The sequence below is a fragment of the Hemitrygon akajei genome, chromosome 15, assembly GCF_048418815.1.
Source record: "Hemitrygon akajei chromosome 15, sHemAka1.3, whole genome shotgun sequence".
Classification (NCBI taxonomy): Eukaryota; Metazoa; Chordata; class Chondrichthyes; order Myliobatiformes; family Dasyatidae; genus Hemitrygon; species Hemitrygon akajei.
Window position 1 is genome coordinate 7629540 of NC_133138.1, and position 26983 is coordinate 7656522.

Here is a 26983-nt window from a genome sequence, read left to right on the forward strand (position 1 = left end):
ACGATTGCGAAAGGCTGCAAACCTACCAGGGGTAGGGTATCGGGACGTCACCGAGCTGTACTGACACGTTGACAGGACCGGGAGAAAGCAGGTGCCGAGATCGCTTGTTGGGGAGGGACGGGCGTCGATCGGGAGACAAGATCGATCAAGAGAAGGTATGGGGAGGGGGAAATAAAACCAACCCAGAGACTGTGGGGAGGGAGAAGGCAAATCGGTCAAAGTGCGGTGCCCGGAAGGAGTCGGCGGAGAGCCGGGCGTAAACAGAGTAACGCAGCGGGCACCGAATATCGATCTCGGGCCAGTAGTCGGAGGGGTGCAGTCCCAGATCGCCATCGAGGACCCGGGATTAGGCCGGCAACTCGATCCACAGGCCCATGCCTTCCGCTGCTCTGCCACTCACCGTTCAGACAAGGCCGCGCGGCCCTGGCGAGATGCGGGCTGTTGTAGCCGGCGCTAGCCCCCGACATGCCTCCACCACGCAGCGCCGGAGCTCCGGTGCGCTCTCAGGGCCCAGGCCGCTGCTCTGCGACGCTGGAGCCGCCGATTCGGACTCGGGTCGGGCACTCGGCGTGACGCTCCTTTCCGAAGGCCCCGCGCGCTCCACCCGATCGTGACGCTGCCCTCGGAAGGCCGCGCGCCGCCCGACTGTGACGCTGTTCCTCCTCTCCCTCTTCTTCCCCCCCCCCAACCAAAAAAAAGACGGAGGCCGCGCACGCGCACCACCCACCAGCTTCCGATCGGATCAACACCGGCTCAGATCGAAACTCCACCGCCTACCGCCCGCGCAAGCGCAGTCAGTACACGTGGCATTTCCGGCGCAACACCCTAAAGTGTGGTGAAGGAAACGAAACACGGCACCAGATCAAATAGAGTGTACCGCTCTTGTTTACCTTGACTACGCACACGTTTAACCGAGCTCTTTCACTGGAATGAATTCACGGATTGCGGAAGATTAGCTTTCCAATCCCAAACTCGCAAGGGAACTGCACATCCAGTTCAGCAGATCCCAGTTGTGACTACCCGATGGCACGTACCATTGCTCCCGCGTGTTACTCAGGACCAAAATGGGCAAATTGAATGAGTCACTTTATTTCATCTTATAGTAAATTGATTCAATTAAATTTTGCTAGCATTCTACTAACTGTGAATCTCACCCTAAATTCTTAGATTTCTTAATTCATATTATTTCTAATAAACTTCCAACGAGGTCCAGGTATCGATTTTAACCGACGTTTCGGTGACAAACTCTGCGATCTTCATCAGATACTATGCTCGGCACGTCTAGTCCGGTGGTCTCCCACCTTAAAATGGAGTTCGTTCACACCGCTATGACTTTTATGACTCTAAATATCCGCAGAGCTTCAAATTGGTCATATTAATGTCATAATACCGTTATAGCCAGTTTACCAAAGCTAGGTTTTGCTATGTCACCATAAAACATAGGGGCGGAAATCGTCCGTTCTGCTCCGCCACGGCACTTATCAGAATTGGTAGACTTACATTATCAAATGTAGGATGGGCAAAGTTCATTTACAAATGCAGCTATCCCGCACAGTGATCTGCTCCCGCTTTTGACATATCTGTGATTTTATTGGTAACAGTCCCGATAAAATGCCATCAAATCCAGTTAAAACTCAGGCCAGTTTGGCATATGAGCTGATATCTACCAATAATTAATTTGATAATATGCATTTTTAAGAACAAATTTTCATTAGTGTCATTACTGTAAGGTAAAAAAACGTTTGGAGGTACGCGGCTATCAGTGGCAATAAGGGTTTCTCTGCCCAACTCTGCTGAAAGAATTCTTTATTGAATGGTTTTCGGAATATGCTAATATCCCTTAACGTAAAGATGCATTTTCGCAATATGCCACGGTTATGTACCTTATGTTGGCATTTGTGCTGATTTCGTATTTTTTCGTTATTCTTGCCATGGATTCCACGCTTAGGTGCTTAATAGATAATGCAATACGCGTTGCCAAAACACAAAAACTGTTTTTCCAAAGTATTCTTTTGTGAAGTTCATGTTTCTAGACACGTTACAGAATGCAACCCGCACAAATTTGTGATTAAGAAGCATTTTTCATTCGAAGAAATCACATAGTTTACTGAAATCTCAGCATTGAAGCCGCCCAATAGTAGTGATTCGGATGTCTGCGGCTTTGAGTTATTGTGCTGGTATATTATCTGTGACAATATACTCTTTTTCGTGGTGGGGTCTCGCCTGGGAGTAATCGCCTTGTCCCTTCCATACTGTGCCGAGCTGAGAGCGACGTGGCATACAGTACCGGGGTGGGAATTGTTACGGGGTTGCACGGAGCGGAAGTGAAGCCGTCGCCATTGTTGTGTCGTGGCTCTGACGGCGCTGGGGTGTTTGTGAGCGGCATTAGGCGAGTTCAGACAGCCGATCATCGGACCCAGAGCCCCGGCTCCCTCCCATTGACACTCTCCAGGTGAGTTCATTCCAGCCTCGCCTTACCCGGCGGAGGCGTGTGCCCTTTCCCTTCACCGCCCTCCCGAGCCGGCTTCTCCGGGCCTCCACCGCTCCGGCATTTCGGGGCCCTTGACCCCCGGCCTTTTGTGTCTGTCCTGTCCTCCCCCCCCCCCCCCCCCCTCCGTTCGCCGGCTTCCGTCTCTGTTCCCTGGGCTTTATACAATCAAATAAGTAGAAGGAGCCGGGAATTTCTTTTGTGAAGAACTCCCGTTCACAATTTAATACAAAGGTTTGTAGTCGCGATTATTTTTACTCATTTCGTGGAAAGTGCAGTCTCATCACAACTCTTTGCGATAATATGTCTTACGTTGTCCTTTCTGTTGTCAAAGATATGAAAAGTAAAATCTAGATTTTTGCCAGATTCTCTGCGTGGCCCCTCGGGGTTTGCTGCCCGGTTTACGTTGCTGCTATTGTGTTCTGGTCCTTCTTTACAAATTGCTTTGAATACTGACAGGGATCCAGTACATATGAAAAACAGGTACTACATTTGATTACTAGAATTTAGTAATGTGCTATCAGCTGTGATGCTTCTTGTGCAGGTGCAGTAAAATCTACAGGAAAATGGTATTTAAATTATAATCTGGTATTCGTTTGCATTGTCGTTGAAGCTGCCAATTTAGCTAATTCAAACAATTGTTTTCAGCTTTTAAGTTTGGTTGTTGATAGAGTTTTCAAGAGTAGGATGCAGTTAAGTCAGTGTCATGACTAATGAATTTTGACTGGTAATGACACACGATTCTGAATTATTAATTATTATTAAACAATAATTAATATTCTGAGGCAGGGCCTTGACGCGAAATGCCATTCACACGTATTGCTTCCACGGATGTTGCTTCAGTGGCTGAGTTTCTTGGGTCTCTTTTGTCTTCAATTAATGACAGTAGTTTACTCTGGGAATGACTGGTGGTGCCAACTGTGGTTTACTGAAAGGTGGATGTAAACGAACAAGAGATCTTCAAGGCTATATGCAGTGGGGTCACTGTATTGTAGAATAAGGGTCGAAAAGAATGCAGATACATACATTCCAGAAAGTTTTTTTTTGCTCTGTCTTTGAAAGACAGTTTGATGAATGAACAGCATTGTATTGTTTCCCCTTTGGCCACACAGGGAAAGGCATCAGTTGACATATTAATGAGGCATAGACAAAAGAGGGTATTTGTACTTTTTCAGAGTTAATGAACCACTATCAAATGGTCAGTATGTCCTGAAAGAAAAGGACGCCCTTTTTCCAAGGGTGTGATTTTGTTCTTGGCTCATCCCAATTTGTTTTAATTCCTAGGCCCTACAGACTTGTTTCCTTCAGTTAACTTCATAGCTTTTTCAATATTAATTGGTTTTTTTTGTAGTTATTCAGTGATTGATGCCAGTCTGTTTAGTGAGGGTAAGTTTGTAGTTGGTTGTGATGCTCTTTGAGTTTGACTGCCTCACCAAGGTACTTTGTAAGGTACCTGTGCATGCAACCATTTGTAATCCCGTGCTTACAGATGAACTGGAGCAGTTTATGGAAGCTTGTTTACCTGGTTTTTCACACAGCTCTACCCCAGAGCATTCATTTATTCTTCGTTTTGCACATTTAATAAGCAAATCTGAGAGTTTGTTTTTGATCAAAGTGAAAGAGGCCAAGAATAAGTTTTGAATCAAATTATGTGAAATAAGATGAGGAATGGATGGGTATACATGTGAAAGCAGGTGAGGAACGGGTGGGTATACATGTGAAAGCAGGTGAGGAACGGGTGGGTATACATGTGAAAGCAGGTGAGGAACGGGTGGGTATACATGTGAAAGCAGGTGAGGAACGGGTGGGTATACATGTGAAAGCAGGTGAGGAACGGGTGGGTATACATGTGAAAGCAGGTGAGGAACGGGTGGGTATACATGTGAAAGCAGGTGAGGAACGGGTGGGTATACATGTGAAAGCAGGTGAGGAACGGGTGGGTATACATGTGAAAGCAGGTGAGGAACGGGTGGGTATACATGTGAAAGCAGGTGAGGAACGGGTGGGTATACATGTGAAAGCAGGTGAGGAACGGGTGGGTATACATGTGAAAGCAGGTGAGGAACGGGTGGGTATACATGTGAAAGCAGGTGAGGAACGGGTGGGTATACATGTGAAAGCAGGTGAGGAACGGGTGGGTATACATCCTCAGAACTACTCTGTGCTCATATATGGCATCTTGTCAGAATATTCTCTGTGCTTGCATCAGAAGCCAATTCTTAGTAACAAAGTAATTGAATCTCCCTTGGGATACATCTCAAGTCACACTAACATCTCAGAACGAGCAGTTGAACAGTAAACTGTTTGGCAAAGATGTGTTTTGCCTGTTCAAGTATATCAGATTAAGTCAGTGTGCACAATCCAGGAATTTACCTGGCATGTGTGATCTGTCATGAGTGCGTGTTGTTGACCTTTGGTTTCTTTAATGCAATAGATATCTTCTCAGTTGTGTAATAAAAATCTCATTGCTCAATCATTTCAATTAGATAGATAGATAGATACTTTATTCATCCCCATGGGGAAATTCAACTTTTTTCCAATGTCCCATACACTTGTTGTAGCAAAACTAATTACATACAATACTTAACTCAGTAAAAAAATATGATATGCATCTAAATCCCTATCTCAAAAAGCATTAATAATAGCTTTTAAAAAGTTCTTAAGTCCTGGCGGTAGAATTGTAAAGCCTAATGGCATTGGGGAGTATTGACCTCTTCATCCTGTCTGAGGAGCATTGCATCGATAGTAACCTGTCGCTGAAACTGCTTCTCTGTCTCTGGATGGTGCTATGTAGAGGATGTTCAGAGTTATCCATAATTGACTGTAGCCTACTCAGCGCCCTTCGCTCAGCTACCGATGTTAACAGTATAGCGGTTAATTTATTTATATAGATAATGCAGTTTTGACACAGTGATGGGTTTTCAGATGGTTAAATTTTGTTTAGTCATGATATTTGAGCCCAGACAGACAGACATATTTTAATGATCCCAAGGGAAATTGGGTTTCATTACAGTTGCACCAACCAAGAATAGGTAGAAATATAGCAATATAAAACCATAAATAAATAATAATAAGTAAATTATGCCAAGTGGAAATAAGTCCAGGACCTGCCTATTGGCTCAGGGTGTCTGACACTCTGAGGGAGGAGTTATAAAGTTTGATGGCCACAGGCAGGAATGACTTCCTATGACGCTCAGTGTTGCATCTCGGTGGAATGAGTCTCTGGCTGAATGTACTCCTGTGCCTAACCAGTACATTATGGAGTGGATGGGAGACATTGTCCAAGATGGCCCAAATGTCAATTGTTCAATAGATTTATTTGAAGTCATAAAATCTTTACAATACAGAAGGAGGCCATTCTGTGCCAACTGCTTAAGGAGCAACCAATTCAGTCCTTCTCCTTCCCCCTCGCCATTTCTCAGCTATGATCCTTCCAGTTCCTATCAAAAATGCCACTTCCAAGTCCTGGTGAAGCAAATTCCACACTGTAGCCACTCATTGGGTATAAAGTGGCAAATGAAATACAATGTTGGAAAATGCATGGTCATGTACTTTGATAGTAGAAATAAATGTGCAGATGGGGAGAATAAACAGGAAGAAAATCCAAAAATCTGAGATGCAAAAGGACTTGGGAGTCCTTGGGCAGAACACCCTAAAACTTCCAGGTAGAGTTGGTGGTAAGGAAGGCAAATACAATGTTAGCTTTCATTTCAAGAGGTCTTGAATTGATGTGATGTTGAGGCTTTGTAAGGCACTGATAAGGCTTCACCTTGAGTATTGTGAACAGTTTTGGGCTCCTCATCTAAGAAAAGGTGTGCTGGTATTGGAAAGGGTTCGGAGGAGGTTCACAAGGATGATTCTGGGAATGAAAGGGTTTTCATAAGAGGAACATTTGATAGCTCTGGGTCTGTACACACTGGGATTTAGAAGAATGAGGGTGAATCTCATTGAAATCTTTCAAATGTTGAATAGCCTAGACAGAGTAGATGTGGAAAGGATGTTTCCTGTGGTGGAAGAGTCAAGAACAAGAGAGCACAGCCTCAGGATAGAGGGGTGTCCATTTAAAATACAGATGCGGAGAAATTCCTTCATCCAGAGGGTGGACTATTTGTGGAATTTATTACCACAGGGAGTTGTGGAGGCCAGGTCGTTGGGTGTATTTAATGCAGAGTTTGATAGGTTTTTGATTGGACACTGCATCAAAGGTTACGAGAAGAAGGCAGGGAGTGGGGCTGAGGAGGGGAAAAAAGGATCAGCCATGATTGAATGGTGGAGCAGACGATGGGCCAAATGGCCTAATTCTGCTCCTATGTCTTATAAACATGATTTTCCCCTGGCTTATTTGCCCAATGCTTTGAATCTCTGTATCTGGACTCTTGGAAAGTTATTTATTTGTATGTATACTGTTTAAACTTATAATTTGAAGACACTTTTATTAAATCTCCCTTCAGTCTACCTTGCTCTGAGCAAAATTACCTAGTCTTTTCTAGTGTAACCTTGCAGCCAAGGTTCCTCATCCCTGCAACAAGTAACTCTTCCACACCCTCTGTGATCTTTGTGTCCTTCAAAAAGTGCGGTGACCAGAAGTGATAACAATACTCCAGTTAAGACCTTACTGTTGTTTCAAGAGACTGAACCTGACCAAATCAAACTATTCTATGTACTATGTGTGATCAATGTGTTGTCCGGAGGACTGTTGTTTCGTCTGTCTGTATATATGTGCAGTCAGGTGAAAATGAACTTGAACTTTACTCTGCATCTTTAACACAAGAAACATCCCAAGGTGTTTCATAGGAGTACAAAATGGATGTTGAGGTGTTGGCAAAAGCTCTGGGAGTGGTGGCTAAAGGAATGATTTAAAAGGTGGATTTTAATGAGAGAGAATTAGAAGAATTGGTGAGGCTGAGGAATGAAATTCTAGTGTAGGATTCAATGAGGAAAGCCACAAGAATGTGTCTGTAAGAAGGTTATGCACCTCATTCTTTGAGGCCTCTTTGCCTCCTTCCAGTGGAATCTGTTCACATATCCGCTTGTGACAATGGTCCAGCTTTACAGTGATTAGTTTTTCACACCGTAAGGTTAAGAGCTTTTTTTTCCTTAGGTAAGGAAGTTGTGCATTGCAGTAGAATTGGATTAAGGTAGTGCTGACTGTTGCGGGTTCTACAAAGTTAACTCTAATTTTGCAGCCCAGCGATTAATAATGAGAAGGTAATGATCAGGTATTAACATAAAAATCATGGGGCAAGATATGAGTTGTGCTTCTACCCAAAACAATTTAGTTACATGCACGCATATTAGTTTTGAGGAGGGAAGTACAGACAGATTCAGTAATTGGTCAAGGAGATCTACAAAGGATATCTCTGAAGTTGCTTGTTTTTATGGTAAAGTTATTTTTTGATTGGTCAACTTGGAGAACTAGCTCACTCTTGAATAATAGCAATTTGGTGAGACACTGATGTTGTGCCTGTGTAACCATCCTTAAACAGGTGAGAAAATTTACAAAGGAAGGAGACTCATCAAGTTTGTACTGTTTTCCAACTTCAACCACAACATTGGTGGATTTGGCTTAGCCCTTTTATAGAAGTAATACCTTTGAAGATGTGACATCTTGCGTGTTCCTCCCAACTGGGTGAATTCTTACCTTGACCACTCTTGTGCCAAGTAAAGTCAAGGTGCTTTCTGAGTGGGAACTGAAAAAGGGAGCATTCATGTGCTTCACAGTGTACTCGACTGGCAGGTATTTGGGTCCAGATTGTTTGCTGGAATTGTAGTTGAAGTTAAAGTTTCGATGCTTTGTTACATTATTCGTTGTGATGAAATAGCAAGTTAATTTTATTGAATATTAGTTGAAGTACTGTATTTTGGCAAATCGCTATGGGGTTGTGACCTCTTTTATTCCATCCTTAGAAGAGCAATTATTTTGCTGAAATAGCAGAAATTACATGAAAATCTTCCACTGGCAGCCATCATTGATTCAGCAAACAAAAAGCAGGAGATGGGGGGAGCTGTAGTTTTAGTATGGTAGCGGATTTCTATGCACAGGGTCAGATCACATTCGAAAGAGCTACTTTTGTTCTAGTTTTTCAAGAATACTTGATGTTATGTATTTTTGATCACATTCCCAATGACATTTACTTTTGGCGTGTGAGGAATAAGTTCAACTTGGCCTGTGCTGAAATTTAAAGCTGAATTGAAAAGTACATCCTCAGTTTGTCTTTATTATGGATTTTCATCACAAGCAAACAGTCACCTACAATTTCTGTGTTGGTCTTTGGTCTTAGTTATTTCGTGTACTGTAGTAGACATCCATGTCATTTGATGCAGTAGTAAATTTGATCCCATTGATCCTGGAAGTTTGAGTGGGTTTCTGAAAATCAGATCAACTAGCGAGCTCTTTCAATGAAAATTGATCATGCATATCCAACTTCCATTCTGGAATTGTATAACTGAGTTGCCTACTGGCATTCATCATTGTCTGTTCTCTGTTCTTTGATTTTCTGCGAATTAGTTGACTTCTCTTCAAAAACTGAAGATGTGAAAGTTGGTTTCCAATGTGTGAGATTTTATCGGGTATCAATCATGTAAGGCCAAAGAGGGAACTTTGGTGTTTTATAGATCAACTGGTTGTTGTAGTCGAGACTACATTTCAAAACTTTTACTTTCTTGATAAGATGTGCTTGATCAGAAGCTAGAGCCACTTTAAATAGCAGCTGTGATTAAGATTGGTTATGTGCTTTGCCCATGATTATGGTTGGCATATGTAATTATCCAAAAGATTGACATCTTTACATTTTACATGACTCAAGATAGCACTACTACACATTTATTAGGAGATGGTGAGCATGTTAATTATATTGGTGGCTGTCACTGTATCAGAGTTTGGCACCCTCCCAGAAAGTCTGTTTATTTAGAAGTCTCACAACATGTGCTGTTTGCTTAATTAAATCGAGAATGCCAGATATAAATACAAAATCAGTTGAGTTACTAATGTAATGCAGGATTTAATTTGTGCAGGAGCTTATCATAATAGAAAAGTTACCAGCTTTACCTGTTATCAATTCTGACCAGCTAAATGATGATGGAATAAAAATATTGTTGTGTAGCTTTCTTCAAAAGTGGAACTAGCAAGATTGGAAGTATCAACAAATTTGCAGTTGTACAGTATTTGTTAATGTTTAAAGTTAATTAGATCCTAATGTACGTGAGGGCTAATTCATAAGTGTTATTTGTCTGTGACTCTGCGAGACCACTGGAGGTGGTCTCCTAGGGTTAGAGGACTGAATGTGCATTGGGAAGGTAGAACAGGGCTTGTTTTACTAATATCACTTTGTCACTTGTTGTGTTTTATGTTGTTCTGCTGAGCATCGTGGGCATTCTGTGCTTACACCAGAATGTGTGGCAACACGTGCAGGCTGCCCCCACATCCTTTGGTGTGTTGGTTGCTAAGGCGAACAGTGCATTTCACTATGTTTCAATATACAGATAAATAAATTTGAATCTGAACTTCCCACACCGATCTTTACCTACATGAACATTTTTCACATTCTATTACAATAATGTGTAGAAGCTGATGCTGTGCAGACATTACAATATTCTGTCTCTCTGGCTGAGTTTATGGCAGCCTTCGCTACTGGATTCAGTGCTATATTTGCCCAACATCTCCACACCCCTTCTGAAGGATCACAAACTAGTATTGGGGAGGAGACGTTAACCTGTTTCACACAGCTTGGGGGCACCTCTTCCCTTGGAGATCAATTCATTGTGATGTTCTTTCTGGTCTAACCAATCCAGGTTCACATGATATTAAGATCTTGCTTATTGAGATACTCGGTAGAAGTTTTTATAAGCCAAAGCATTTTGTCACATTGTTGCTGTGTACGCAAGGGTCTAGTTGTGAATTAACAGTCTGGTGGTATCAAATCTCAAATGGGATAAGCACTAGAGACCAACCCTTGGGCGTTAAATGTAATTTTAATTCATAATCTTTATGTACATTTGGGTACACAGATTTTTATTAGGTGGCTGTTTGGGATTGATTTGGCTTGCTTCCATTCCAGTTCTCTGCATTCTGAGGTGACTGATGCAAAATGTAAAAATACCACCACCTTCTACAGAAAAGGCAGGAGGTTCTTCACAATCATGGCAGGTAGTTTGAGTTGCTGTACTCCTTCCAAACAGTGCTGCTGAGTGTCTCCCTGCACCCAACACATGGCTCAACTCTCTCAGTGCCATCCTTCTCCACCTTGAGTAGACCGATTCATTGGGGATATTGGACTTTTTTGAAGAGGCTTTAAGAGCATCTTTTCATCTTCTTCTGTCAGTGTTCTCAGAACAGAGTTTCAAGAGTGTATGTCAGCGTATCTACTTTTACTTTGCTAAAGGATACAAAGCAATACACATTAGAAGTTCAGATTTATCTACCTATCCCTGTTACCTGAGCTAGAATGGCAGCACAATGCCAAACTCCCATCATGAGGCTAGAAAAAGGCAGTGACATTTTGGAAAAGCAATAAAAAATAACCAGTTGTCATAATTGGACCAAACAAGCCATATTCAGAAATCACCACTGCATTAAGAGTAAGAGAAAGAATATGTGAATGGTGATTCTGATCAATAGTTCTGCCCCTCCCACAGTGCAGCGGAGCTCCCTCAGTACCAAGGTGGGAGAATCAATCCCGTGACTTTTATTGACTGGGATTAGGACAATGTGACTCAAGCATTCCTGTGTCAAAGTAGCTATCAGGATTCCAGATGAGGACTGAAAACCAAACTTGGGTTATAATGGGAATACTAAATCGAGTAGACACAGTTTCTGATGCTTCTCCAGATTCATTTCTGATTCTGCCCCCCTGGGCTTGCTGTATCTTAATATTCTCTTTGAAGTTATCCTAGCTGTAATAGCCTCTTCCTCATGAACCCATGCTTCATGTAGCTGGGTTAGTGGAGAGAGTTTATTATAGACTGAGTGGTTCTCTCTCTTTTGGTACTGATCTGTTCCAGAGTTTCCATTAGCATCTTTAAAAAGCTTTTCCTAACTCTTATTTTCTGAAAACCACTGCCATGTCCAAAATTCCCTTTTTTCTAAAGTCCTTGAACATATTGCCCATTCTCAAATCCCCATTCCCAAGTCCATTTCTGATGTTCCTGATTAATTTCTAGGCAAGTTTTATTCTAATTGTTCCTGGTGGTCCAAACTAAACTGACACACAGTCTGGAACCGTGCATTACCCCGTCTCAGCTGCCTTGTCGAAGTCTCAAACCGTACATCTCCATTGGTTTTGCTCATTGTTAGCTGGAATGTATCTACTGACAGCTGTTCATTCTGAGATTGAACTTAAAGATGAATACATTCAGGTTTTCAGGAATGATTTAAAAGTGTAAATGACAATCAGTACTCTGGTATGTTGGAATAGAGGAGTTTGATTGGCCACATGCCTTTTCCAGTATTTTTAATGAACTAAGCAATATGGAGCTTAATATCTACATGACAACATTAAGGAAATGTTGAAGAAAGTATACAAAATAGAAAACGGGTATTCAGCACACGCGGTCAATGGTTGTAATTAACTAGAAATAGGAATGATTCTAGCATATATACATGGATGAAAACACACATATCTGAGCAAAACATCTCTAAGAAAATGCTTTTTCCTGTTTTAGAACAAACATTTTAAATACTCTAGTTTGAAAACAAACATTTTCAAAATCTGGAATATTGTTTGATTCCCTGCCGCAACGTTCATTATTATACCATTATGCTCTCTAAATCACTATTGCATTTCTTTTTGATTTTCAGATTTCGTAAGACCCGGATATGAGCTCCTTTTTTGAATGGATTTATAGTGGTTTCACTAATAGTTTTTGTAGTGCACTTCAGTTTCTAGGTAAGATTTCCTATGGTTCGTTCACAATTAGGAATATAATCATTGTGTATAATTTACATTTTAAATTGTTATCGTTTGACATGTGGCCATTTATACCTTTTGTTTTTCTCTGTTCTCCCTGCCATTTCAAAGGATATGTTCCCAGAATTGCCAAGTTCACTGTTCTGTTGGTCTTTAAAAGTCTCATTTTGAATGTCACAAAATATGAAATTGCAGCAGACTCAGCAGGTCAAGCTGAACCATCAACACTGTTTTACTCTCCAGAGGAGCTGTCTGATCTGTTAATTACTTACAGCATTTTCATATCCGATTGGATCTGTTTTGTCCAATTATAATGTTCTTAATGTGGAATAATTTTCTTTGGTCATTCAACCAATTCACATGTAGAAATATTGCTAATTGTTATTCCAGGGATCTCTAGACTCTCAGACTAACTGACCTTATTGCGACAGTCAAAAATATCTGAATATATATGGAGATAGAAATATTCCCTGTTGACTTTGCAGTGTCAATTGAATATTTTAAATATTTCTGAAAGCTGAGTATTTTTGCACAATGTTCATTGCTACCCATGAAAGTATCACAGCTAGATCAGTCAACATTTAGAATATTGTATTTATGCAATGTTGGGCATTGATGTGCCTTTACCAACACACTCCAGAAACAAAGAAAACAGAATATGGAGGTAAGAGCTGCTAATTTCTGAACCAATGTAGCTAGAGAAAATAAGGTCCTATTATTCTAGTTCTGTATGTAGGGATATGAAAATATGATTTGTTTCCTAATCAGTCCTAATATTTTTTGTTATTTTAAAAGCTGTTATAAACAGTTGCAAACAGTATCTCATACTGTGGGTGATATAACACCATGGAAGATCAGCTATTTATAAAGCATCATACTACATTATTATAAGTAGTAGCACGTCACATTTTATTAATAAGCATATGGAAGTGCTTGCTTCCCTGGTAGAGTTGCAGTGAACTTTGGGAGCTGGTATATTTTATCTTAGTAGACAAAAAGCTTCCAGTTTTTGTCCTTCCTGCATTTATTATATTTGTTTTCAAATAATGCTGATAATTTAATTGATTTATTAAATGATTTTTTCCCCCAATGTGTTTATTTAGTGCAATGACCCTGATAGGACTATTTTTTATAGGGCATTCCATGGAAGATTAGTATTTGAAACCTGATTCATTTTGAAAGTACTTGAAGAGTTGAAAGCAAATGAAAGTTGTATACATTTTTGAACAATGTCATGCCGTACCAGATATTAATTCCTAAAGCGTAGGGTGTTTACTGTGGAGTGGACATCACTGGTAATACCCTCATTTATTGTGCATCCCTATTTACTCTGAACTGAAGACACGGTTAACATCAGTTACACGGAGTTTGGAGTTGTACATGGATCAAACTGGCTAAAGATGGCAGATTTCACTCTCTGAGGGGGATTAATGAATTAGATGGAATTGTATGACAATCTGACAATGAAGCTGTTCCAAGACTAGCTATTTTTGTGTTCAGTGAGTTGTAAGGGCACTGATTCAAAACTTTACCATACAATACACTCAGGTACTCTACATATAAACCCCTAAAAAACATTGACAAACTATGTCACTTCCTTACCTTGGTCTCTTTAAATAACAGTGCTCTACACTGTAATTCTATTATTTAAGGCTAAACAGTAGTGTAAAAAAACAGCACAAATAAATCAAATGACTGACTGTGCTCACCATTGCATTGTAAAATCTTCCAAGAGGGCTTTGCTGCTAATCGGCCTACTGTGCTCATGTATAAACATAAATAAAGTAACCTGGTGTGCCAAATTCAAAGCTACACTTTTGAAAAAATGTTATGAAATTGCTTTATGTTCAGCTCTTTTATACTGCATGAGAAATCTAGATGTACAGTATAAAGGAGAATCTACTGTGTAAGAGTCTTGGGCACACATATATATAGCTAGGGGGCCCACTGCTTTTGTACGGCACTGTAGTAAATTTATATTTTGCAATGCACTGCTGTTGATGCAAAAAATACAATTTTCATGATGTATGTGATTGATAATCTTTATTCTGATATGGGTCTCTATTGTGGACTGAGAGTGGGAAGGGGGGCAGGGAGTAGGGAATCATGGTTGGGAAATGGGGAAAGGAGCAGGAAGCACCAGAGAGACATTCTGTAATGATCAATAAACCAATTGTTTGGAATCAAGTGACCTTGCCTGGTGTCTCAGGGTTGGGTGTGTGCACCCTTGCCACTTCCCGCCCCGGCTCTCCTTCTCTGCACTGGTCCCATACTCCTCCCTCGGTGCTCCACGTTGACAAATATAGTACTGTGCAAAAGTCTTGGGCATCCTAGCTATATATATATGTGCCTAAAACTTTTGCACAGTATTGTATATTACATATTTATAATTATTTTTCCACTGTTTATGCACCAAGTGTTATCTCTGCTCTCCATTGTTAGGTGATATCCTTAGCTTTAAAGCTCATGGAAAGATTTACTTACAAATTATATTTGAAATTAAAATAGTGCTGCTAAGCATTTCATAATTTCTCTGAAGTCTGCTTATAGAGAAAGCAACAAAATTTTAGGCTTTAAATTTAAACATGAAGATTACGTACTCTTGAGACAGATCTTCAGTGAAACACTGCTTGGAAAATAGATGTACACAATTATTATGGGAAAGCATGTGAAAAATCTGTTTGGCTCATCGTAGCTTGTGCTTCTTAAAGCACCCACATCACAAATCCATGTGTAGTCAGACACAAGACTGCCATTGCTAGAATTTGAACATAGAATATAGTAATCTACAGCACATTACAGGCCCTTCGGCCCATAATCTTGTGCCAACGATATAAACTACTCTAGAAGCTGCCTAGAATTTCTCTACTGCATAGCCCTCTATCTTTCTAAGCTCCATGTACCTATCAAAGAGTCTCTTAAAAGACCCTATGGTATCTGCAGCTACCGTCATCACTGGCAGTGCATTCCACGCACCCGTCATTCTTTCATGAAAAACTTACCTCTGTCTGTCCCTGTACCTACTTACAAACATCTTAAAACTAAGCCCCCTCGTATTAACCATTTCAGCCCTGGGAAAAAGCCTCTGGCTATCTGGAGAATGCATTGGACCTTGTTTATACAAACATCCCCGACGTGTACCAGGTGGAGCCCCGCACCCACCTCGGTTACTCAGACCACATCTCTGTTATGCTAATCTCAGCATACAGACCGCTCGTCAGATGCTCCAGACCAGTTCTGAAGCAGGTGAAAACCTGGCCAGTAGGAACCATCTCTGCTCTTCAAGACTGCTTTGAGCACACTGACTGGCACATGTTCAGGGAGGCTGCAACCAATGGCAACTCTACCAACTAAGAGGAGTACACAGCATCAGTGAATAGCTACATCAGCAAGTGCATCAATGATGTCACTGTGTCCAAGACCATCACTACATGCTCTAACCAGAAGCCATGGATGACAGCGGAGGTGCGTGCGCTGCTGAGGACCCGTGACTCCGCCTTCAGAGCAGGCAACAAGCAGCCCTAAGAACAGCGAGGGCCAAACTGTCCTGGGCCATCAGAGAGGCAAAGCGTGCCCAGCGAATCCACAGCCACTGCGGCAACACGCGGTGTACGTGGAAGGGCATTCAGGACATCACCAACTACAGGACAGCATCACCTGCCTGTGCTGGTGATGCCTCCCTCCCAGATGCGTTGAGCAACTTCTACGCTCGTTTCAAGGCGGAAAATGACATGGCGAGGAAGACCACTCCTCCCAATGACCAGGTGGCTTACCGTGGCTAATGTGAAGAAAACTCTATGCAGGGTCAACCCATGGAAGGCTGCTGGACCAGACAACATTCCTGGCAGAGTGCTCAGAGGATGTGCGGATCAGCTGGCAGATGTTCTCACTGACATTTTCAAGATCTCCCTGAGCAGCGCCGTCGTTCCAACATGCTTCAAGGCCGCCAGCATTGCCTCTGTGCCGAAGAAGTCTTCAGTGTCCTGCCTCAATGACTACCATCCCATCGCTCTCACATCCATCATCATGAAGTGTTTCGGGAGGCTTGTCATGAGGCACATAAAAACCCTGCTGCCCCCCTCACTGGACCCCCTGTAGTTTGTGTATCGTCCCAACTGCTCAACAGACAGCACCATAGCCATCACCCTCACCCACCTGGACAAAAAAGACACATGCATTCGAAAGCTGTTCATAGACTTCAGTTCAGCATTCAACACAATCATTCCTCAGCACCTGATTGGAAAGCTGAAACTGCCGGGCCTGAACACCTCCCTCTGCAACTGGATCCTAGCCTTCCTGACTGGGAGACCTCAGTCAGTCCGGATCGGGAGCAGCATCTCCAACATCATCACACTGAGCATGGGAGCTCCCCAGGGCTGTGTGCTCAGTCCACTGCTGTTCACTCTGCTGACCCCCAACTGCAGCAATACACAGCTCGAACCACATCATCAAGTTGACCGATGACACAACCGTGGTGGGTCTCATCAGTCAGAATGACAAGTCAGCATACAGAGAGGAGGTGCAGCGGCTAACAGACTGGTGCAGAGCCAACAACCTGTCTCTGAATGTGAACAAAACAAAAGATGGTTGTTGACTTCAGGAGAGCACGGAGCAACCACTCTCCGCTGAACATTGACGGCTCCTCCGTTGAGATCATTAAGAGCACCAAATTTCTTGGTGTTCATCTGGAGGAGAATCTCACCTGGTCCCTCAACACCAGCTCCATAGCCAAGAAAGCCCAGCAGCGTCTCTTACTTTCTGTGAAGGCTGAGAAAAGTCCATCTCCCATTCCCCATCCTCATCACATTTTACCGGGATTGTATTGAGAGCATCCTGAGCAGCTGCATCACTGCCTGGTTCGGGAATTGCACCGTCTTGGATCGCAAGACCCCGCAGCGGTTAGTGAGGTCAGCTGAGAAGATCATCGAGGTCTCTCTTCCTGCTATTACAGACATTTATACCACACGCTACACCCGCAAAGCTAACAGTATTGTGAAGGACCCCTCACACAAACTCATCTCCCTCCTGCCAACTGGCAAAAGGTATCGAAGCATTCGGGCTCTCACGACCAGACTATGCAACAGTTTCTTCCCCTAAGCCATCAGACTCATCAATACTCAGTCTAGACTGACATCTACATCATTTATTATTATATTGTAATTTGTCCTCTGCTATGCCTATTGTCTTGTTTATTAATTATTGTACTGCCCTGCACTGTTTTGTACACTTTATGTAATCCTGTGCAGGTCTGTAGTCTAGTGCAGTTTTTATGGTGTTTTATGTAGTCTAGTGTAGCCTTGTGCTGTCTCACATAGTCTAGTATAGTTTTGTGTTGTTTCATGTAACACCAGGGTCCTGGAGGAACGTTGTTTCGTTTTTACTGTGTACTGTACCAGCAGTTTATGGTCGAAATGACAATAAACTTGACTTGGCTTGACTTGACACGATCAATGCCTCTCATCATCTTATACATCTCTTTCAGGTCACCTCTCATCCTTCATCACTCTAGGGAGCAACAGCCAAGTTCATTCAACCTATTCTCAAGGCATATTCTCCAATCTAGGCAACATCCTTGTAAATCTCCTCTGCACTCTCTCTATAGTATCCACATCCTTCCTGTAATGAGGTGACCAGAACTGAACGCAGTACTCCAAATGGGGTCTAACTAAGGTTTTGTATAGCTGTAACATAAATTTGGATTTTAAAAAAACTGCTGGAGGCAATCAGCAGGTCAATAAACGATGGAGGGAAATTGGCTGTCAACGATTAGAATCAAAATCCTTGATCTGGACTGCTTGATGTTTTGAGTTGAGGCCCTTCATCTGGACACAGCATTGCATCAGCTCTCGACTTGAAACATTGATGGTTCATTTCCCTCCACGGAAGCTGTCTGACTCACTGAGTTCCTCCAGCAAACATTTTTCTGCTCTAGTTAGGGTGACATAAGAAAGCTCCCCATTTGTGGAGGACTAGGAATAAAGTCCAATTTACCTAATTACATCCTCTGAACAGTCCAGTCAAAATTAATGAGATTGTAACAAGGAAGAATGATAGGCAATCAGATGTATGATTGTACAAGCAGATGTATAGAGGTAAAGTTGATGGAATCCTGTGTTGTTATGTAACTGTTAGAAACATGTTTTGAGTTTGAGTCTCTACATTTAAAATAAAATGTTCTCAATTAACTTGTTATCTAATGTCATCTATACTATAACTGTAATTTCAAATTTTTTGACACCACCTCAAGTTCAGTGCACTTATAGTTGTTTACCTATTATTCTTGCCAAATCAGAAACCCTGATCTCCAAATTAGTCTCCTGTTCCAAACTCAATGTGTAAGGTTAGCACTATTCACAAAAAAAAGCTAACATGACGAAGTAAAACATGCCACTGGACATTTGTTTTACATTAGGCTGTTTGGTGAAAAGTGTAAAGTATCTGTTGTGGCACATTCTAGAATAACATTTTATATGCTTACGAATAATCAAGTAATTCAGTAATTTGTGCTAAAGGCCCTGTCAAACTGAGTCACTTGGTTCTATATTCATCCAAGATTTTGTTTTACATTAACTTGAAATGAGTGTTTGAAAGAGAGATGTGTTACTGCATTTTTCACTCCCAGCATATATTTTATATGTTGAGGACTTGTGTTCTTCTTGTAGGGCTCTACAAGAAATCAGGGAAATTAGTATTTCTAGGACTGGATAATGCTGGGAAGACTACACTGTTGCACATGCTCAAAGATGATAGATTGGCACAGCATGTGCCAACGCTACATCCAAGTAAGTTGCTTATTCACCAAGATTTCACTTTACTCAGAGGATAATTGTAATAAATTCTTTCATTTATATTACGCCATTTAAGTGCCTTTCTCTCATAGGGGGATGTGCCACACCATTAATAAAAGGGGAGGCAATAGATAATAAGGGGATTCTAGAATAATGTGCCTGTACTTAAGTAAATGTCACTAGTTCGGGTTGGCATGATCCTGACTTCTTTGGGAAGTGGAAGCAAAGATTTAGAAGAATTTTCTTCCAGTCCTGAATATTCTTCCAGTCCTCTTTCGATAAAGGACTAGTGCCAGAGGATGACAAAATAGTAAACATAATCCCTCTGAGCAGAAAGGAGTGTAAAATCATACCAGGAGATGCCTTATGATAAAGGAATGGCATTTACACATAAAAAAAGCTTTATGATTTTGAGTAATCCAATTGTATTGTTTGATGAAGGAATAGAGATAATTGATGAGAGAATTCAAGGAAATAATATGCATTTTATTAAGGATGATTAGCAGAACTGAGAACCATAGAATTAAAGTGTCACTAGCAGCAAGGGTAGAAATTTAACATAAAGTCAAAATGTATAGTGGTGAGTGTTATTTTTCAGTCTGGAGGATGGGCAGTGGTTTTCTCCAGAGCAATATGAGGTGTACATTTTTTTGGGCTATTAATGACTTAGGCATGAGTATTCAGGGTAATGTTTCCAAGTTTGTAGATGACTCATCTTAAAAGTATACTAAACAAGGAGGAGCATAGTAATAGGCAAGTTCAATTTGCAGACGTAGGAGATGAAATTTAATATAGAAAACTGAAAGCACTTTGGTATCAGAGTAAGGAGAGATCATACAGATTGAATGACTTGGTTCTAATAGGTTTGCAAGATCAAGCTGTACACATGTATAATTATTTGAAGGTGAAAGGGCATGTTGAAAGAGTGGTTAATAAAGTATCCTGGGTATGCCGAACTATTCAGAGCATGGTAAGGATCTGGATTTGTGTCTTGAGAAAGAAGTGAACAGGCAATTGAAAGGATAGTTTACTGGGCTGTGGTGAAAGAGCGAAGAATAAACTTGTTGATCTAGAAAGAAGCCAGATGGTCTCCTATGCTATAGCATTGTAATGTGTCCCTATGTATACAACTTAGACATAGAAAATATCAAGAACAAGAAATATGATAGTGTATCTTTTTGCAGCATTTCTGCACAGAATATGGCTCTTTAAAATACTACTAAATGGCATACTCAGTATGTGAAATCATAATTACTTCGATTTTGTACGTCAATGTACAGTTACTCATGTTTTAAGTAGAATGTGCACTATTGCTAAATTTAATTGTGTTCCTTTTCAATCTGCTCTAGAACATTTCCAGAAAAATAATCACTGCTTTGCTTCTACCCTAGCCTCGGAAGAGCTGACAATTGCTGGGATGACTTTTACTACTTTTGATCTGGGTGGCCATGCACAAGGTAGAGATCTATTTGTAATTCTTACTGGCAAAACCAAAAAGCCATTGCAAATTGTATGGTGTACTAATTTTTTTTTCCTTATTGTTTCAAAGCCCGCAGAGTCTGGAAAAACTACCTCCCTGCTATCAATGCCATTGTCTTCCTGGTTGACTGTGCAGACTTCGAACGTCTAGCAGAATCTAAAGCAGAGCTTGATGTAAGCAAATTAGTTTAGAACATCTATCTGTATAAAAAGTTACAGTAGCAACAAGAGAGTAAAATAAGTCAATGCGTATTGCAGGAGCAATAGACAATAGACAGTAGGTGCAGGAGCAGGCCATTCGGCCCTTCTAGCCAGCACCGCCATTCAGTCTGATCATGGCTGATCATCCACAATTAGTACCCCGTTCCTGCCCTCTCCCCATATCCCTTGACCCCGCTATCTATAAGAGCTCTATCTAACTCTCTCTTGAATGTATCCAGAGACTTGGCCTCCACTGCCTTCTGGGGCAGAGCATTCCACATATCCACCACTCTCTGGGTGAAAATGTTTTTCCACATCTCTGTTCTAAATGGCCTACCCCTTATTCTTAAACTGTGGCCTCTAGTTCTGGACTCACCCATCAGCGGGAACATGCTTCCTGCCTCCAGCGTGTCCAATCCCTTAATAATCTTATATGTTTCAATCAGATCCTTTCTCATCCTTCTAAATTCCAGTGTATACAAGCCCAGTTGCTCCAGTCTTTCAACATATGACAGACTCGCCATTCCGGGAATTAACCTTGTGAACCTACGCTGCACTCCCTCAATAGCAAGAATGTCCTTCCTCAAATTTGGAGACCAAAACTGCACACAATACTCCAGGTGGGGTCTCACCAGGGCCTTGTACAGCTGCAGAAGGACCTTGCTTCCTGTCATAACTTCCTTGCTTCCTGCACCAGTTCCTCAGCCACACATTCAGATCCATTATCTCCCTGTTCCTGCCCTCTCCAGCACGAGGAGCTGGAAGCAAATCAGAGATAACCACCCCTGGAAGTCCTGCTTTTCAGCCTTCTTCTGAGTTCTCTGAAGTCCCGCTGCAGAATGTCCTTCCTCTTCTTCCCGATGTCATTTGTGCCGACATGCACTACCACTTCCGGCTGTTCACCCTCACCCTTGAGGATTCCCTGTAATCGGTCCGTGATATCCTGGATCCTAGCACCAGGGAGGCAACACACCATCCTTAAATCTCGCCTGTTGCCGCAGAAACCCCTTTCTGTACCTCTTACTATGGATTCTCAAGCATTAGGTCTGTGTGCATTCCAGGATGATATTAGAGTAGTAGCTCAAGTATCTTGCTGTCATGTTGTAAGAGAAAAAACTAGGGATGGGGAGAAATACAAAAAGCTTTGGAGGAACTCAACGGGTCAGGCAGCATCTATGGCGGGAAATGGACAGTTAGCATTTGGGTCAAGACCCTTCGTGTAGACAGAATGGAAGCAGCTTAAAGAAAAACTTCTACAGTTTGAGCCTTGGTTTTGCAGGCATGGCACCCAGTGGTGGACTAGTTAATTTTCAGAGAGAGGAAGAAATCAGGATCGAAGAACATGAGCATCTCAAAGTACTGTAGGAGACTACAAATGGAAATCAGCCGAGGCATGGAGAGAGAGTTGAAAGTAGTGGTGAAAACTTTAATGTTGAGATTTCTGAACAAGAGCCAATGTACATCAGACATATGGCTACATCCCAGGTATATGGCAGACAATCAAACAGCCGTGGATCTTTAGGCACAATATTATGTTACGACTTACTATATTCTAAAGCTTCCACAGCTGATTTCACCATTCTTGGAGAACACCATTTTACAGATCCTACAGGCTGGTGAGTTAGAGACTTGCACTCGTTGAAGGAGCACCATCAACAAAGAGTGGGCAGAATCCTCAAGTCCACAGTTAAAGGTAGCAATCAGGGTTTCAGCAGCAGATGAACTGAGGCATATTGACTGTGGATGTATGCAGTCATGGAAATGATCATCCAGATATTATATCTTAATTTAAATTGTTCTGGTTCACTTTCATCTTGTCAGAAAGTGGGAGGAGGTCAGAGGCTGGGACGAATATGGAGAGGCTTCAAATGTCCAATATTTACATGGAGGAAGTTTGTAGTTTTTAATCAGAGAAAGTTTCTGGTCATCCATTACTGGGTGTGCAAAATCACAGTTTATAATTGGCAGAGTTCAAAGGGGGATATTGGTGATGTTGCATAATAAAAAGTGTCTAAATTAAGTGTTAACCCTTAACTAGAAATGATCTGATCCTCATCCAGCACATCAGTATTTAAAACCAAGGATCAGTCAAAGCGTGCAGTGAAGACTTAACTAAAATGTATTGAGCATAATATTTTTTAAAGATCAAAAGTAGGTACAGTGGGAATAAGCAACAGGTTAGAATAGAGGAGCAGTTTAGTTTGAATATGTAAATCTTATAGACCAAAATTCATAGTACAGATGGCAGTAGAGAAGGCTCTTCAGATACTGGGCTTTTGAGTTATGGATGATGGTTCCCAATTATTTCCAACTGCTAAGCATCTCCAATTAAATTTACTCTAGCTCACAATCTTGAAGTTTAAAGCAGAATTAAATGCTGATTAGCACATCTAGCAGACAGAAAGGTTTTGATATGGGAGTTTGAGTAGCTTTTAGAGATTTGACCAGAAATCAGTGATAAAGGGTGTTAGATTTGTAACAGATTTGGCACAACATGCTGATGATCTTATTTGACACAACATTCCCACCCTTACTAAAATTATTAAAATATAATCTAGAGCTTTGACATGTTTCTAATGGAAATTTAATGGCCAATCATTTATGAACTTTGAGGTAGAATTTACAAATAAGAGTAAATAATTGTATTAAGAGAAATATATGATTTTATGCACACCTCACTATGTCTGTGTAGGTGATGCAGGATAAATCCTGTTAATAACTTGTCTTTCTGTTCTTTATAGGCACTAATGACAGATGAAACTGTTGGAAATGTGCCTATTCTCATCCTTGGTAACAAGATTGACCGACCTGAGGCAATCAGTGAAGAAAAGTTCAGAGAGCTATTCGGACTGTACGGACAGACAACGGGAAAGGTAAGCTTCATACTTACAAATGGGTAAATAAACTTTTGAATTAATACTATTCTCAATTTTTGAACTAAGTCCACTCAAATCCAATCATGAAAGTACACCCTATTCTCGTTATATGCGGGGGATACATTCCTCACAGCCGGCGCATAATGTGAATAATTATTTAAATGGAGAAGATAGAGATGCATTCCAGAGGGCTTCCTAAGTATGTTTTATCTGTAACTTATTCACATTTTCATATCAATACGACACAAAAGCTGTACCACAAGGCAACATTCGTATTATATTTCATCAACTTAAGGTAATATTCAATGTAATCAATCATAGAAAATTAACATTCTAGGGTGTACAGTACTCACCAACAGTGGCAGGTGTGTTTGCTCCGGGAGGTGAGTGGTGGTTGTGGTGTCGGGCTGCTTTACATGGATAAGGTGCATGGATGGTTGTGGTCGTCAGGATCATATCAAGCACAGCAAGGGGTGAAGGAAGACTCTCAGAACTCTTAGAACTGCTGGCAGCAGGAGATGACACCGGTTTGAAGAAAGTGGTGAGGGTTGTTTGCTTGGCAGCATTTTGTTTTTCAGCATAAATTTGCTTGCAGGGAAGAAGGGTTGACAGCAGAGAGCAACTAAAATGCTGACTCCGTTCTAAACTTCCGACTTCCATCATTCCCTCACCATTGGTAAACTTGCTGGATTTTCAAAATTGTCTGTTGCTTGCTGCATCTGAGAGATAGTTCGCCATATAAAAAAATACGCCTTGAATATGCATCACACTTTGGTCGAGTGGTTGAATCAGCGATGTTGTGTTAGGTGGCAGGAAACGCATTGATATGTTAGGATGAATGCTGTCCAAATGTTTAGGATGGGCTGGCGCATTGTCAAGCAACAAAAGAACTTTAAAGGCAAGATTCTGTTCCCAGCAGTAGCATCCCAGAGCTGTGTTACCTTCTCCTGATGCCGTGCTGTTTATAATTTCCAACTTTTTTTCAAGTGTTAAAATGGTTCTCTGCCACTTGGGTGATGGGCCAGGGCATGACATCGGATGCTTAGGAGGCATAGTTAAATATTTCAAGCACAAAATCACTGCACCATAGGTAAAACCAACAAAAGTTTAAGAGCGCAAGATCGCACATCCACACCATGCCAAAACCAATGCGAGACTGGTGGCAGTGAAACTGTGAGGCGTGCGCACCTGACTTGTATTGGCGGGAAAGCGGTGCTCCTCGCATAACTGTAAGTTTTGAACGCATATAAGGAGACGTTGGTAGAAATAAGATCCTCGCATAACTGTGAATCTGCATTGTCTGAAGATGTATATAACAAGGATAGGGTGAAGGTCTTTCTCTGCTTGTGTTTGCACCTCCAGTGTAAATAATCTGTATTTGCATTGAACCAATAAATGAAAGGTATTCGTTGGATTTTTAAAAAAAAACGCGAAAATGAAAATGGATGTTGAACAAAATTAGGGATGAGTAGATTTTAAGCATCTTGGCATTGGGAAACAGTGGAAGTCAGGTTTGAACTATGGTATAGAGGTGGTTGAAAACACATCTCGTGGGCTGGAGTGACGTGACCAGTACTGCTAAAGAATGTTATGGTAGTGAAAACTCAAATAGGAAAGGCTTTCCTTTTGTATCTTTTGAAGATGTATCCTGTAATTCAATTCAAAGCACCTCATTTGAGGATTCTGCTAGTATTAAAGCTTTGATGCTGTTGTTTATTTTAGTGAATCTCTATGGATAATTACCAATTCTAAACTAAATGGCTTCCTATTATAACATCGAAAATGTGGCAGTCAGATGTGGTATGTGTTTTGTATAACATGTCTTTTGTACTCCCTGTTATAATTTGGCCAATTAATTGGATGGACAAAAAGCATAAAGTTTTCTTTGTTGCTGTCTGATTTCTTGGACCTTCTCTTTTCAGTATTTTGTTTACTATCTTTTTAAAGTTATTTTGACAAATTTTTAATGGATTTTTATACCAGATACTCTCTTGATATTCTGCTTCATCCATCCAATAGTGTTCTTGCTGCCCTGCATGGGCCAGCAACACAATTGATCTCAGTTTTTTTTCCATTTGTTTAAATGCTTGTAATCTCTGTTATATTCTGCAGCCTTATAGGTGCCTGAGAACATTGTACCAATTTAGACATTTTGTTTTTGTCCATCCCTCCATTTGGAATCATCCTTTTAGCTGCCAGAGTTCACTGAATTATTATTTTCATAAGCTATTGAAAGTTTTATCTTTTTTAAGTCCCTTGAAACTTAACATTTTGTCTTGACAGTATCTTTTGTCTCCTAATGATTCCATGAAGTATATTGGTACATTTTTGCTTTGCTATAAATTCAAGTTAGCTGATCAGTGGTGTAATGGCATCCGCACTGGACTTTGGGTGGGTGGGTGTATGTGTATATACGTAGTTTTTTTTAAGACAGTGGATGGACAGATAAAAGAAGCAACATAACTATGTAGAGTTTGTGAGTTTGTTTAGTTTAGGCATTTTCTCGTCAAAGCAACTGGGACTGCATTAGTGGAAATTGGAATCAGAATCAGGTTTAATATTACCGGCACATGTCATGAAATTTATTGCTTTGCCACAGCTACAAAATGTGAATGTTTTCAAAATTAATCAGATGTTTTTCTCTCCTGTGCGTATCTGGTCCAACAGGGAAATATTTCCATGAAGGAGCTTAATGCACGACCACTAGAAGTCTTCATGTGCAGTGTCCTAAAGAGGCAAGGTTATGGAGAAGGTTTCCGTTGGCTAGCCCAGTACATAGACTGAAGCTGATTTTTGAGAAAAACAGTCAAAGACCGAAGACTCATCTACCACCATACAACAACTTGAACCTAATAGACATTTTCTGGGTATATGTTTGGTTATAAAAGTTTGATGTTTTTCTAGAAGAATAACAATAACATTGGCTGTGCTTAAAAAAAATCATCTGTATGTACAAAGCCTCCAAGAAATGTTCTTAAACAATTTGTATGTTTGAAGTTACAATATGGTAACACTCTAATTTCAGTAGATAATATACTTGTTTCCTTATTTGATTTATTACATTAACCAAACCATCTTTCTGTACAGTTTTGGAAAGAGTGTGTACTTACACAAAAATAGCCTCTTGAATGCACTTTTTAACAGGAAAGCAACCTACATGTGAGCGGTATTTAATGATCATGTAAAATTTTTTATGTACTATTTTTGAAATTGTTCGGTTCAATAAATTTAGAACGTGTAACCATC

The 26983-nt window shown here is 40.9% G+C and overlaps 2 protein-coding genes across 4 annotated transcripts in view; one reads left to right on the plus strand and one right to left on the minus strand.

Annotated features, from left to right (window-relative positions):
* The window catches only part of LOC140739145 (protein transport protein Sec24A-like), a 69510-nt gene extending 68821 nt beyond the window's left edge, over positions 1–689 (minus strand). Inside the window, exon 1 of the mRNA XM_073067125.1 lies at positions 401–689. Coding sequence (XP_072923226.1) covers positions 401–467 — 67 coding nt within the window. The 5' untranslated portion in view covers positions 468–689. The remainder of the gene's footprint in view (positions 1–400) is intronic.
* sar1b (secretion associated, Ras related GTPase 1B) lies at positions 1–26983 on the plus strand. 3 transcript variants are annotated; one of them, XM_073067127.1, is made up of 7 exons: positions 1–155; positions 12285–12372; positions 19056–19175; positions 20573–20638; positions 20731–20834; positions 23603–23734; positions 26405–26983. In XM_073067127.1, exons 2-7 carry the CDS (start codon positions 12303–12305, stop codon positions 26519–26521), a joined length of 609 nt encoding a protein of 202 aa, XP_072923228.1. In that variant the 5' UTR covers positions 1–155; positions 12285–12302; the 3' UTR covers positions 26522–26983. The 3 variants fall into 3 exon arrangements, with proteins under 3 accessions (XP_072923228.1, XP_072923227.1, XP_072923229.1); XM_073067126.1 differs by lacking the exon at positions 1–155 and adding an exon at positions 2297–2452; XM_073067128.1 differs by lacking the exon at positions 1–155 and adding an exon at positions 2703–2722.